We start from the raw sequence: 12,811 nt of genomic DNA on the forward strand, positions 1-12,811 counted from the left end.
AAGTCGATTCTGACTTCCAGAATGTTAAATCCATAAAAGAATTGTCCCAACTTTCAATCAATTAGAAGTGCAGAATGTTCCATCAAAACATTATAAAAAAGATAAATTTCCCGAATCGTAAGTACTTTACTGCCCATCATCCATAAAATATTCACAAGCCATTCCCCAAACTTGCCATGTTACCCCTAATCCGCAGTCGATAAAATGATATTAACGAATATGAATAAATCGCCCAATCACATCTATTTTTGGCCATTTTATGACCAGTGAGATCAGGTTTGTGCCTGTACGCCAAATCGCTATGCAACGCCCACCCGTCCCCGTAGTATCATTGCCAATATCGGACAGGCTCAATCATCGTCTTCTCCATGTAGGAGTACATACTGCAGAATATCGGATAAAGAGATCACTCCCTTCAAATGCTGCTCTTCATCTATAACCACCAATCGATGCACTCTAGATTTTCGAATCGTGTCAAAGATCGAATTTAGTCTGTCTTCCTCGCTGCATGTATAGATCCCTGCAAAATCTTCTGCTCTGTTTGCCAACGCCTCTCCCACAGTCAACGTCAACCCATCATACACTCCACCTTTGATGATTGTGATTACATCAACAGCCTCGAAAAGATTAAGGACCCGTGAATCTTTATCAACAATGGGAACACTCGAAATGCTGTGTTTGACCATCATGTGTATGACGTCGATCACCGGGGTGTCCATACTTGCGGTTTGTAAGTCGCCATATGTTCCCAGCTTGAGTTCCGAAACGCTTTTCTTCAGGAATTCCGTCTCATCGACATTGACACTAATAAATTTTAGAATGCGGTATTGTGTAATCACACTAACCACCATCTCTTTTCCGGTTTCGTCATCGACATCAACCAGTGGAATACGGCGGGCGCGGGTTTGTAACATTTGTCGACAGGCGTCATAAAGAGGTCGTGCGGGATGTACTGATACTGTCTCCAAAGGTAGTACGCCAATTGCCTTTTCAATATCTGTGATTCATTCAGCCTAGCGCTCAACCAACCCTAGTCGTAGACTCTACCTCTTAAGCTACTCAACTTGAATTGATCTATCTGATTGAGTGCTTCTGGATTCTGCCAATAGTATTGAATGACATTTATATAGTCCGAAGTCGTAAGAAGACCAGCAAAAGTTGAGGTGTGCGAATCCCACAGCGGGGCTGAAACGATACCTATAAAGTTCAGAGATCAGCGACGAGATGTGATCTAATATGGGCTGGGGTATTGTATACCATTTTGTAGGAGAATCGTCAAGCTCTTCTTGACGAGTAAATCGGTATTCAGAATGATAAGTCGAAAGGAAAGAGGCAGAACATCGTAACTTGTACGGCGCTTGAGGAAATCTCGAATCGATTTCTGTTGAATTAAGTATGTCAGCCCCGTGTGATACTCGAAGTACAAAACCCCCACGAATATCTTATGAATGACTTGAAGTGACCACGCTGATGGAACAAGCGATAACGGGAATCATCTTACCAGACCCTTTTGCTGCTCCTTGTCGAGCGCACTCATCGGCTTTTCCTGCGGCGTTTCCTCCAGCGGCTTTTCTTGTTGCATCTCGGCGACCATCACTCTTGGAAGGAGGAATGTCGAAGGTTGAGCTATGCGCGACTCGTGATCATGTCTAGCGACAGCCGGTGGTTGTGATGTGAAGGTGTCTGCGGGATTGGGCGCCGCTGGCTGCATCTCTTCTGCCATATTAGACATGGATTATGCTTGGGACAATTCGTGGGAGCACATTGATATTGGGGGGAGGGACAAAGATAAAGTTGGCCGAAAAATTCAATAAGAATTAAATTGAAGGATGAATCATGAGAAGAGTTGTATGTTGTACTGTAGGAGATGGATAATATTGAGTCGCAAAGCTTGGAAATGGTGGGTTGAACTTTGAAAGCTAGAACAAAAGTCACGAAGGTGGGGCAGATTTCCTGGGGAATTTTATATATATGATCAGCCAAAATTTGACCTATTTCAGCTTCTGCATTATTGTGTTACTTTATTTACCGTAATATTGCAAGATGTGAAGTCTGATATCGAAATGAAATTCATCCATCTACCCAGGTGGATAGGTAGGTAGAGGTAGGTATTCACCGATCAAGATCATCTAGAGCGGTGCGAAAAGACCTCCACGGCGGTGGCCCAGCGGAGCGTCATCACTCAATAAACTTTCCTGATTTACTTGTTTCGAGTCAACACATTCGAGCAAATCCAACTTATTGGTAAACGACTATGTGTGCACGAATGTCGAGAATTGCTTCCCTTCACCGTCGCACTAGATACTTGCTCGAGTATTGCCTACCAGGCCAGTATGTATATTATTAGAGCAATAATTTTATCCCTCCTTCATTGCCTATACTTAGATACTAGATGGGTAGATGTCAACGTTTTTCATATTCGAGATTGAGGGGAACCTTGAGTGTTTCGTCATCTTTCTAGATTTCTAGATGGCTAAAAATTCATACATACACACAGCGCGCGTCTAGCTCTTCAAATTCTTAATGGAATGGAAGCAACCTAGAAGCTTTCGTGCAAGAGGAACCCAGTGATGGCCAAAGATTTGCCAAAGACTTTAAATGTAAGTTGCATAAAACTATTCGAGGGGAAGCTGCTCGATCTTCCTAACATGAATCCCCCGGTACATATATATCAAGAATCGAATCCATACGGTACATGCATCATCATGTTCGGTTATCATTCTAGGTCGATTTATCCCTCTTCGGATTCCCATGAAAGGCTCGGTTGCCTTCCCCGGATTCGTCCTTTGAGTATCCACTTACTACACCATTTTTGAAATGCAAAGACATTTTCTCACGATGCCAACTCATACCTCGCACCGAAGTAGTCGAAAATCTCTTCACAAGAAAGAAAAAATCATCGCCCAAGGCATGAGCTTGACTTGATATGGTTCTATCGATTGGGTTATCTCAAAGATGGAACGGGGCTTGCCTCTATCTTATCTAAACTTCGGTGCGACGAGCATTCGTAGTCACAAGTGTAAATCATCAAACTCGAGCAGTTCAATTGAAAAGACTCTAAGCTCTGAAGTAGCTTTCGAACAATCTTCTAGAATAAATCCCCTCGTGAATGAAGGGACCGTTTGAATAGCAGCATACCTAAGCGTTCACTCATCTTACTCTTCTAGGATGACCAATGCTTGTTGGAGTTGCTTTCCCTGTACTTTGACCTACATGCATGAACTCGAATTTGAGAGTTTCTGTGGCTAAAAAGATAACCTGCATCTGCCTCGGAAAATAAATAGAATGGTGGCTATCTCCAAATTGCTTAATGACAGGATGATTTCAGTATCTTGCATAATCTGAAGTGGAAGATGTCAATGTGTGAAACCCCTCTGTACATCCACCTCATTGATCTTTGAGAGTTAGAACCATCACTAGGGAAACACGTCGATATAAAATAGTTCGCTGTTGCTGTATCGGTACCCGGCTTTGAGATTCAACCATGCCATATCCATTGGTTATGCTGGTGAGGCTTCAAGTGGGTGTATGCGTTTGCATCTTTTTTTATTGGGGCAAAATATCGGTGTAAATGGATACTTCGTAGAGTGGTGTACCGTGTACCAGAAGTGATTGTGGATACGTGATAAGTCGATTTGGAAGGGTTTTCATTGAATCGAAGGGATGTTTATCCAAGGGTAACGAGTCTTGTTTTGTGTATGGCTTTTCCTCATATCGAGCAATTGAGTTGTCAAGACGTGAATGTTATGCTGTTAATGCATGGTTGTGTTGTGTTGTGTTGATATTCTGATCTTTATTTTAATCGATAGCCTTATGAGCGCACTATCTAGGTTCAGGGACCAAAGAATAAATGGTAGTATGTGTACTCGTACTGGGTCAACGGTTGTTGAACTGAGATGTCGAGGATGGGGAGAGAGGAAGAAGATGTGACCATATGGTATCATCGGATAAGGAGTGAGGAGCGAAGAGTGAAGAGTGAAGAGTGAAAGTGGTTCTATCCTTACTTACTGGGTAACCAGGTATGGTAGTATATTTTGTTAACTTGACTTGATTTTATATATAAAATCTGAGACACTTGGTCATTCTCCAATGGAAGAGTTTTCAATTCTTCTCGTCGCTGCTCCGTACCTACCTACCTGTCTATACCGATAGCGATATAGATAGACCTACCGAGCATATCGTTCATGCTATCTATTGGGTATCTTTAGTCACCTTTAGCCGCGAGGCTCCATTTTCTTTCGCTGCGGGAAGAGGAGGCTGGAGACTCGCAGGGGATCTACCAAACCCAAGATGTAGCGGTACATGTTGATTGATGCTGCTGACCGAGATACGATAGAAAGATAGCCAGCCAGTCACAGTAAGCACTCCTCTTGTTGGTTCTGGCAAGAAGCGTGCGAGGTTGTCATGCTCCTGTGAATATTGCTGGCGTATACCTGTCTCTCTAGACGGTCGTTTCATTGTTCATGAGACCTTATTGGTAAATGATTACCTAGTACCTACCTAGCAGTATAATAAGAATTTAAAATTCATGCCTCACTTCATTTTCTCATCAAACATACATCATCCAAAGGTTCCAAGGTTAAATAGCTACCTACCTCCTTCGTACTCACCTAGTAGTCTCATACTAACAAACTTGAGCAAGGATCCTGTCCATTTTTATTCCTCGACCTTTCCTCTTTCCGTCATAGTCTACTACATAGGCTGATGGTCCGTGCATAGCCTTCTGTAGCATGTAGCGTGTACAAGCCGGCGGTGGTGTACAATTACCCAATTACCTAAGGAAAGTGAAAGACCGAAGCTGTGCGTGCTGCGTTAGAAAACCAAAAAGCTTCCCGCCAACTCAACTCAACTCAACTCAACTCAACTCATCTCATCTCATCTCATCTCATCTCATCTCAAAACTCAAAACTCGACTCATCAATCTTCAATCTTCAATCCTCATCCTCGAACACTCCTTCCTTTTATCAACATCCAGGACAATTCATTAATTCACATCGCTACTTCCCGACGAATGGCCATCGAGCCTTCCATTAATATAATCCGAAATCGAAATTTACGCCATTTCCCCTTCCTATAGCTTCGCTTTGTTCGATTCATCGCCCTCATTTCATTTCATTCCAACGAAAATAATTTGAACCCGACCCTACAACCCACAATCACCAGTCCTACGGGACCAACATCAAGAAATGGGAGGTGTTTGCTCGTCTTGCTGCGGAGGTATGCGTTGAAAAAAGAATCATATCTTGTGGAATTATTTACTTATCTTTGGACTGTGCAGGTAAATCCCGAGATGGCTTATATGAGCCAGTGCTAGCAGAAAGCGAAAGAGAAGCGGTGGCAGACCTGTTACAATACCTAGAGAATGTAAGGAAAGCCTAGACTAACATTAAATTCGATGTCTAATGATCATCCAGCGCGGCGAGACCGACTTTTTCTCCGGGGAACCTCTTCGAGCTTTGAGTACATTGGTATTTTCTGATAATGTCGACCTCCAACGAAGTGCTAGTTTAACATTTGCTGAGATAACGGAACGAGGTACGTCTTTTTAAATATATCTGGATGGATGCAAGTGCACAATGTTGGACTCGAGCAAACTGCATGACCTGTATAAATAATGGTCCTCCTCGCATATCACTTCTTGAATGGCGGCGCTTCAGGGCGGATGGGATTAGATTATCGTTAGTGCAGGGGATTTATTACTGACGCCTCTCAGATGTTCGTGAAGTAGATAGAGACACCCTCGAGCCGATACTCTTCCTTCTGCAAAGTCCCGATATCGAGGTACAACGAGCGGCTAGCGCAGCTCTTGGAAATTTAGCAGTTAACAGTAGGTTATGTTTCCCTGTGATATGAGTCAAGCTAACAAAGAGTGTAGCGGAAAACAAAGTAGCAATCGTACTTCTTGGGGGGCTTACGCCTCTCATTAGACAGATGATGTCCCCAAATGTCGAGGTGCAATGTAACGCGGTCGGTTGTATCACCAATTTGGCAACACACGAGGATAACAAGGCCAAGATCGCACGATCAGGGGCATTGGGACCTCTTACTCGTCTAGCTAAATCTAAAGATATGCGTGTGCAGAGAAATGCTACTGGCGCTTTATTGAACATGACACATTCTGGTAAGCGGCAACCTTCTCGACGTAGCATTTACAAACACTGACATCATTTAGATGAGAACCGACAGCAACTGGTTAATGCTGGTGCCATACCCGTACTCGTACAACTCCTCTCGTCTTCTGATGTAGATGTACAATATTACTGTACAACAGCTTTGAGTAATATCGCTGTTGATGCTAATAACCGCAAGAAGCTCGCCTTGAATGAGAATAGACTCATACAATCCCTTGTGAACTTGATGGATTCCTCCTCACCTAAAGTCCAGTGTCAAGCAGCTTTGGCCTTACGAAATCTTGCTTCTGATGAGAAGTATCAATTAGAAATTGTGCGCGCTCGCGGTTTAGCTCCATTATTACGACTTTTACAATCCTCTTATCTACCATTAATACTTTCTGCTGTCGCTTGCATACGCAACATATCGATACATCCATTAAACGAATCTCCAATTATTGATGCCGGCTTCCTAAAACCATTAGTAGATTTACTGGGTTCCACCGATAATGAAGAAATTCAATGCCACGCCATATCGACACTTCGCAACCTTGCTGCCAGCTCTGATCGAAACAAGGAACTTGTTCTACAAGCTGGAGCTGTTCAAAAATGCAAACAACTTGTTCTGGAGGTCGCCCTTAGTGTTCAATCGGAAATGACTGCTGCAATCGCTGTATTGGCTTTGAGTGACGATCTTAAGACTCAACTTCTCAACCTAGGTGTATTCGACGTCCTTATTCCATTGACAGATTCCCCAAGTATCGAAGTCCAAGGCAACAGTGCTGCAGCTCTTGGTAATTTGTCGTCCAAGGGTAAGTTTTCCTTATGGGATCATGCTTGAAATTTTCAATACTAACTAATTATAGTCGGTGACTACTCCATCTTCATTCAAGCCTGGACAGAACCATTCGGAGGCATTCACGGTTATCTAAAACGTTTCCTTGCTAGCGGAGATCCGACTTTTCAACACATCGCAATCTGGACATTGTTACAACTATTGGAATCCGAGGATAAAAAATTAATAAGCTTGATTGGAAAGTCAGAAGAGATTGTACAAATGATTAAGACTATCTCCGATAAACAAATTGAATCCGACGATGAAGGCGAAGAAGATGGGGAAGGAGAAGTTATTCAACTTGCTCAAAGATCGTTACAGCTACTCGGACAAGGTGGGAAGTCTTCCCATATCGAAGGTTGAGCGGTTTGCACAAGAAAAGATTTTTTTGTTATTTGCATCTAGCTATGGGTAGGGCACGGTGTTAGGAGTATAATCAAAGGCATAATAGTTTGCAGCGAGCATATTGGCAGAATAGGGGGCGCTGCACTACTTTTATTCCTGTGTTTTCATGACAGACCTTCAGAGGTTCCTGTCATTACAATATATCTTTTCACGACGTCTCCCTTCAACAACTTATTACAGCGATATGGAACTTTAGTTGTTATTCATGTAATTAGATAGGACATTATGATATCCAAATCCAGTCATTGCTCGAAATAGTCGAAACTCTCACATGACATTGATCAGTCAGGCATGATTGTTTAACTCCTTAATACTTGTGATTTTCATGTGACTACATCCCAGTTTCAATGGTCATCTGCCACTGGTCGCAAATCATTCTCAAACCATTTTCTCTCGCTCCACGGTAGTACTCTAGCGATGATTTTCCCCTTAATCAAAGCCAAAGGTATTGGACCAAACATCCTAGAATCTCTTGACCATTCTAAATTATCCCCCACTACCCAACAATGTCCCTCAGGAATCTATAAATCATTAGCGCTTCCCTTCATACCATCCCCTCACTTTCCCTTCGAGCCTTAAAAACTCACTCTAATCATCTGAGTCTCCCCACTCCCTGGCGTTCCCATCATAACGCAATCCCCCTCCAAGCCCAAAACTCTCTTGAAAGCCTTTTGACCAGGCTCGACCACCGATTCAAACGAAACGATATCGCCCACCTGGACGCCGCGGCCGCGTCGATAGGCACGCGAAATGAGAAACCAATCGTTGGACACGGAGATGGTGGGCAGCATCGAGGGACCCGATCCCGTCTCGAGTGAATAGAAGTAGGTGTGGAAGAGGTGGTAGATGAAGAGTGATTTGAGGGTCCAGGTTAGGATGCGCAGGGGGTGCGAGGCGTGCTTGGGGGTTTCGCTTCCTCCTTTTTCTCTTCTGGCACGGATACTAATGGAGCGTGGGAAGAGGGTGATGCGCGGGTTGATGATATGCTTGGGAATGGGATAGGGAGGGAGGAGGCGAGGGGGGAGTGGTCGGAGGAGTGTTATCAATATCATGACATGCTTTTTCTTTATATTTACATTGATAGGTGATTTTTCAAATAAGTGATTTTGCGCAGGCTGTATTTATAAAGTCGTTTGTAAATACTGAATCTTTTTGTTTTCCCGTGATATGACGATGCAGAATGAATACGCTTACATAATCACGCATCATAATAAATTCTTCTAGTCTGGCATCTACAACACAAGCTCTCTCAAGCTTCATCACAGACTCACACCCCATCTATACAATCAGTACACGATGACAAATCCCCGCTGTGTCTTCAACGCAGCTTCTGCTCTTCGTCGGGTCTTCCTCTCGGGATTCCCGATCGAATCATCGGCATCCACATCCGCATCGACATCTCTTCTCCGCAACACCCCCATATTTTTCTCCTCCCCCTCCTCTTCTTACCTGCAAACACGCATCCAAACCCGCAGCATCTTCAAAAGCACCTCCACGGCGGTCGCCGAACAGCGTCTTCCGCGGGACACGGAAATCACAGCGCCCTTTCTGCGGCTCAAAAATGCCGAAGGGAAACTCGACCCGCCTGTGCGCACGGCGCAGATTCTGCGCGGCGTGGATCGCAAAACGCACATGTTGGAGGTGATAGCATTTTCGGACGAGGGGCTCGCGCCGATTGCGCGGATCGTGAATAAGCGGGAGCTGTTTCAGAAGAAGAAGGAGGTGAAGAAGAGTAAGAATCCCGGGACGGTGACGAAGACGATTGAGATGAATTGGGCGATTGAGCGGAATGATTTGGGACATCGGTTGGAGAAGGTGAGGAGCTTTTTGGAGAGGGGGAATAAGGTCGAGGTTATCTTGGCGGGGAAGAAGAAGGGGAGGAAGGCATCGGTGGAGGAGGCGGAGGGGGTGATTGCGAGGATTAGAGAGTTTGTGGCGGGCGTGGAGGGCGCGAGGGAGAGGGTTAAGATGGAGGGGAAGGTGTTGGGGATGGCGGTGTTGAGTTTTGAGGGGAAGGTGGGGAAGAAGGGGGAGGGGAAGAGGGAGGGGGAGAAAGTAGAGGGGGAGAGCGGAGAGGGTAGTAAGGAAGATGTGAAATTGGAAGCCGCCAATTGAATCAAGTGCTAGGTAATAGATAAATAAATAAATCTCATAGCCAGAGCTACATTAGCAACAAGATGAAAAACACACCATCATATGATAAAAAAGATCTCTACATCTCCATCTCCATCTCCAAACCACCTCAATCATCTGAAAGAAAGCAGCAATTTCAACACCTTTATCTGATATATCATGTGTTATTTTATATCTATACATCTATACATCTATACATCTATACATCTATACATCTATACATCTATATACCTCTACACTTACAAATTTTTTTTATATAAATCACAGTTACAGTTATAATCACAATCCCCATAAATGCAAATACACAACTTCATATATACAACTTCACATACCTAGGTATCTACACTTACACCTACACCTACACCTACACCTACACCTACACCTACACCTACACCTACACCTACACCTACACCTACACCTACACCTACACCTACACCTACACCTACACATGTACCATGATCTGCACCATCATCTACACTCTCGAGAATGTACAAACGCAAACACCGACGCCGAAATCGACAGACACAAAAACAAGTAAACCTCACACACGCATAAACAGCCTCAAGAATATAAAACATATAATGAATTCTCAAGCTATTTTTCATCCTCTGCTATACTATACTATCCCATCCATCCCATCTCATCTTAAACCATACTTTAGAGTCTTCAACCCCCGTCAAAGCAGGATGACGCTCAACACGTATCTAGCATTTTTCAACTCATTCCATCCCATTCCATTTCCTCCCCAGTCTATCCCCAATCTATAATTTCCCCCGATTCAAGATGAGAAATCCCATGTGTAAGATTTGATTTTGACCAGCAACGCCAAACCCTACCCAGATTCCTCTCCTCCCCATCCTAGCCAACCCATCCCAATCCGGACTCTATAACCATGCTAAACTAAACCAAAGGGGAAAAAAGACTACAACCTAAACCCCCAACGCAGGAGAATGCAAAAAGTAAAACTAATATACCAGCACTTGGTATTTAGGTCTGATATAAAAAAGAATGAGTAGAGTTTAGTCAATTCTTATTGATTGACCATATGACATGCGGTAAGAAACAATATTGGATATCAAATTGACAAAGGAAAAGGGGCCGTGGATGATTCGTGATTCGTGTGATTCATGTCGAAACAAGAAGAGTGAAAAGATATCTGATGCGTGATGCATGTTGAAACAAGAAGTGTAAAAGGATATTCGGTACGTGCTGACGTGTAGAGTGATATTTTGTGGGGGAAGTTCATGCAGAGTATCAATAATTTTTTTTGATAAAGTGTGGGGAACCGAATGAAATGTGCGGGGTATTTTGATGCAATCGCTCAATGCGAAATGCCCGATGCATAATCTTGTAAATCGTGATCGAAGGAGTTGATCGTTCTCCGGAAATGTCGGAAGAAACCGTGTGGCTGAACATCCCATCCCATCCCACCTGCATCCTGTTCAAAAATTCCGAACTCCTTCAAACTCGAGCAGCTGGTGAACTTTGCCCCTCTCGTCTTCGTCTTTCTTCTTCCATTCGAATCATTCTCGCAACCGCTTCATTCTCAATCAATCCACCTTCAGCTAATCCACCAGATCTCATTTGACCGGCAATCAAATACCCAGAACTTTCTTCCAATTCAAACGGTGTAATAGGACCAGGACTACCCAATGGAAGTAATCTAGGACTGATAGGCTTTGATCCTGGTGCGGACTCCCCGGGAGTAGAAACTACTGACGCATGTACCATACGTGCTTGTGCAATCATATCTTTCTGGTACTTTTGTAGTTTTCGTTTCACGTCTGAGGATTTCCTTTGATGATGGGGATTTGAAGGGTTTTGACGTTGGCTTTTGGCAGGAAGTTGAAGATTGCCACCATTTAATATTGATGAAGGGATGCTCGTGAGGGGTGCCGGGAGGGGAGATGTTGGTGACGGCTTATAGTTCGAAGGATAGTATTTTCCTTTTGGAATAACTAAAGTTTCTGGTAGAGTAAAAGGAGAGTTGACAATCGAAGGAGGTCCACGAATGGTGGTATCAGAAGCTGGTGAATCCATTGGTGATGACATGGAAGATATTGTGATTGGTTGCATGTCTGGTGAATTTCTAGAACGTGAAGTTGATAGTAGAATTGTTGATTTGAGAGTTTCTGGGTTTTCGTCTGCAAATCCGGGAAAATATCCTCTATAAATCATTTTTTGTCAGAACAACAATGCCACAATGAATTCCTAGCATGGTCCTTGCGATGCTTTCATGCTCAATTCAGAAACGTGAGGTATGGATGACAATCAAATCATGCTTACCCTGGTAATTCTCCGCGACCTGTCAATGGTGTGTAAACTCGAGTTCGTCTTGTCGATTGAGGGCCGGAAATCGGAATGGAATCGCTTTTCTTTGGAGTATCAAATGTAGTATTGAGTGTTCCGGTAGTAGATATCGTTTCAACTTTATAGTTACCACATCACGAGTTAGCTTGGACCCTTTTGTGTTAAGTCGTAGGTGGTGGCGGGGCAGCTTGATAGAATGTGGGAAAGGCTGGCACTGGAAAGTAAAAGCGTAACATACCTTGTGTGCCGGGAGTACCGCAACGTGGAGAGTTTGTACTACTATTACTATTGCTCGTACTAGTAATTTCTCTAGTCCTTGATTGTATAGCAAGACCTTTTAGTGATGCAATAATATCTTCATCCGAGGAAGAAGATGAATAGGATGGCTTGGGATGAGGACGATGAGGAGTGTCTCTGCTCCCATTTGTAGGAAAGTAAGAAGAGGTCTTATAGGAACGACGAGTGGCCATTTTGTGTAAAAGTATAGACAAATGGTCGGCGGGTAATTCTCTTTTTACATTCATATATATAACTAGGGAGGGAGGGATGTAGGTAGATACGTAGGTAGGTAGGTATTTAGTTCGGATTGGAAATTCCTGGGGCAATGCAGATACAGTAGATGGTCTCTTATTCTTGGCGTAGGAATCGCTTGTCCGTTTCGTTCGGTCAGGTCAGGTCAGGTCAGTTGGTTGTGTGTGTGTGTGTGTATGTGTGTATGTGTGTATGTGTGTATGTGTGTATGTGTGTATGTGTGTATGTGTGTATGTGTGTATGTGTGTATGTGTGTATGTGTGTATGTGTGTATGTGTGTAGCTAGTCGCAATGCACCCAAGTCACTACCTTGAATCGTAAATTGAGTTAATTCGTGAATCGTGAATCGTGAATCGTGATCTACCCAAATGTAGACGGAGGGTCTTGCGCAAGGTAATCTAATCACACTGGGGTCATTCCACTAGGTGATTGAATGATAATTGGTGGATTTGATGAAACTTCACAGTCAAGTGATGGAGCGGTACCG

General features: G+C 43.6%; 5 protein-coding genes across 5 annotated transcripts; 2 read left to right on the plus strand and 3 right to left on the minus strand.

The window, feature by feature from the left end:
• Positions 1–350: 350 nt before the first annotated feature.
• On the minus strand, positions 351–1,723 carry EAE97_008841 (uncharacterized protein; the record flags this gene model as incomplete). The annotated part of the gene is made up of 4 exons (XM_038879356.1): positions 351–997; positions 1,048–1,197; positions 1,258–1,381; positions 1,502–1,723. The coding sequence occupies 4 exons, from the start codon at positions 1,721–1,723 to the stop codon at positions 351–353; spliced, it is 1,143 nt and encodes a 380-aa protein (XP_038729867.1).
• A 3,463-nt stretch (positions 1,724–5,186) lies between these two features.
• On the plus strand, positions 5,187–7,308 carry EAE97_008842 (uncharacterized protein; the record flags this gene model as incomplete). The annotated part of the gene is made up of 7 exons (XM_038879357.1): positions 5,187–5,217; positions 5,279–5,364; positions 5,415–5,535; positions 5,714–5,827; positions 5,876–6,121; positions 6,173–6,922; positions 6,977–7,308. 7 exons carry the CDS (start codon positions 5,187–5,189, stop codon positions 7,306–7,308), a joined length of 1,680 nt encoding a protein of 559 aa, XP_038729868.1.
• A 386-nt stretch (positions 7,309–7,694) lies between these two features.
• On the minus strand, positions 7,695–8,141 carry EAE97_008843 (uncharacterized protein; the record flags this gene model as incomplete). The annotated part of the gene is made up of 2 exons (XM_038879358.1): positions 7,695–7,871; positions 7,938–8,141. 2 exons carry the CDS (start codon positions 8,139–8,141, stop codon positions 7,695–7,697), a joined length of 381 nt encoding a protein of 126 aa, XP_038729869.1.
• A 505-nt stretch (positions 8,142–8,646) lies between these two features.
• On the plus strand, positions 8,647–9,465 carry EAE97_008844 (uncharacterized protein; the record flags this gene model as incomplete). Its single annotated transcript, XM_038879359.1, has 1 exon — positions 8,647–9,465. One exon carries the CDS (start codon positions 8,647–8,649, stop codon positions 9,463–9,465), a length of 819 nt encoding a protein of 272 aa, XP_038729870.1.
• Positions 9,466–10,944: 1,479 nt separating this feature from the next.
• Positions 10,945–12,263, minus strand: EAE97_008845 (uncharacterized protein; the record flags this gene model as incomplete). The annotated part of the gene is made up of 3 exons (XM_038879360.1): positions 10,945–11,650; positions 11,770–11,911; positions 12,032–12,263. 3 exons carry the CDS (start codon positions 12,261–12,263, stop codon positions 10,945–10,947), a joined length of 1,080 nt encoding a protein of 359 aa, XP_038729871.1.
• Between the last annotated feature and the right edge of the window lie 548 nt (positions 12,264–12,811).

The sequence above is a fragment of the Botrytis byssoidea genome (genome assembly GCF_014898295.1).
Source record: "Botrytis byssoidea strain MUCL 94 chromosome Unknown BBYS_019, whole genome shotgun sequence".
Taxonomy (NCBI): domain Eukaryota; kingdom Fungi; phylum Ascomycota; class Leotiomycetes; order Helotiales; family Sclerotiniaceae; genus Botrytis; species Botrytis byssoidea.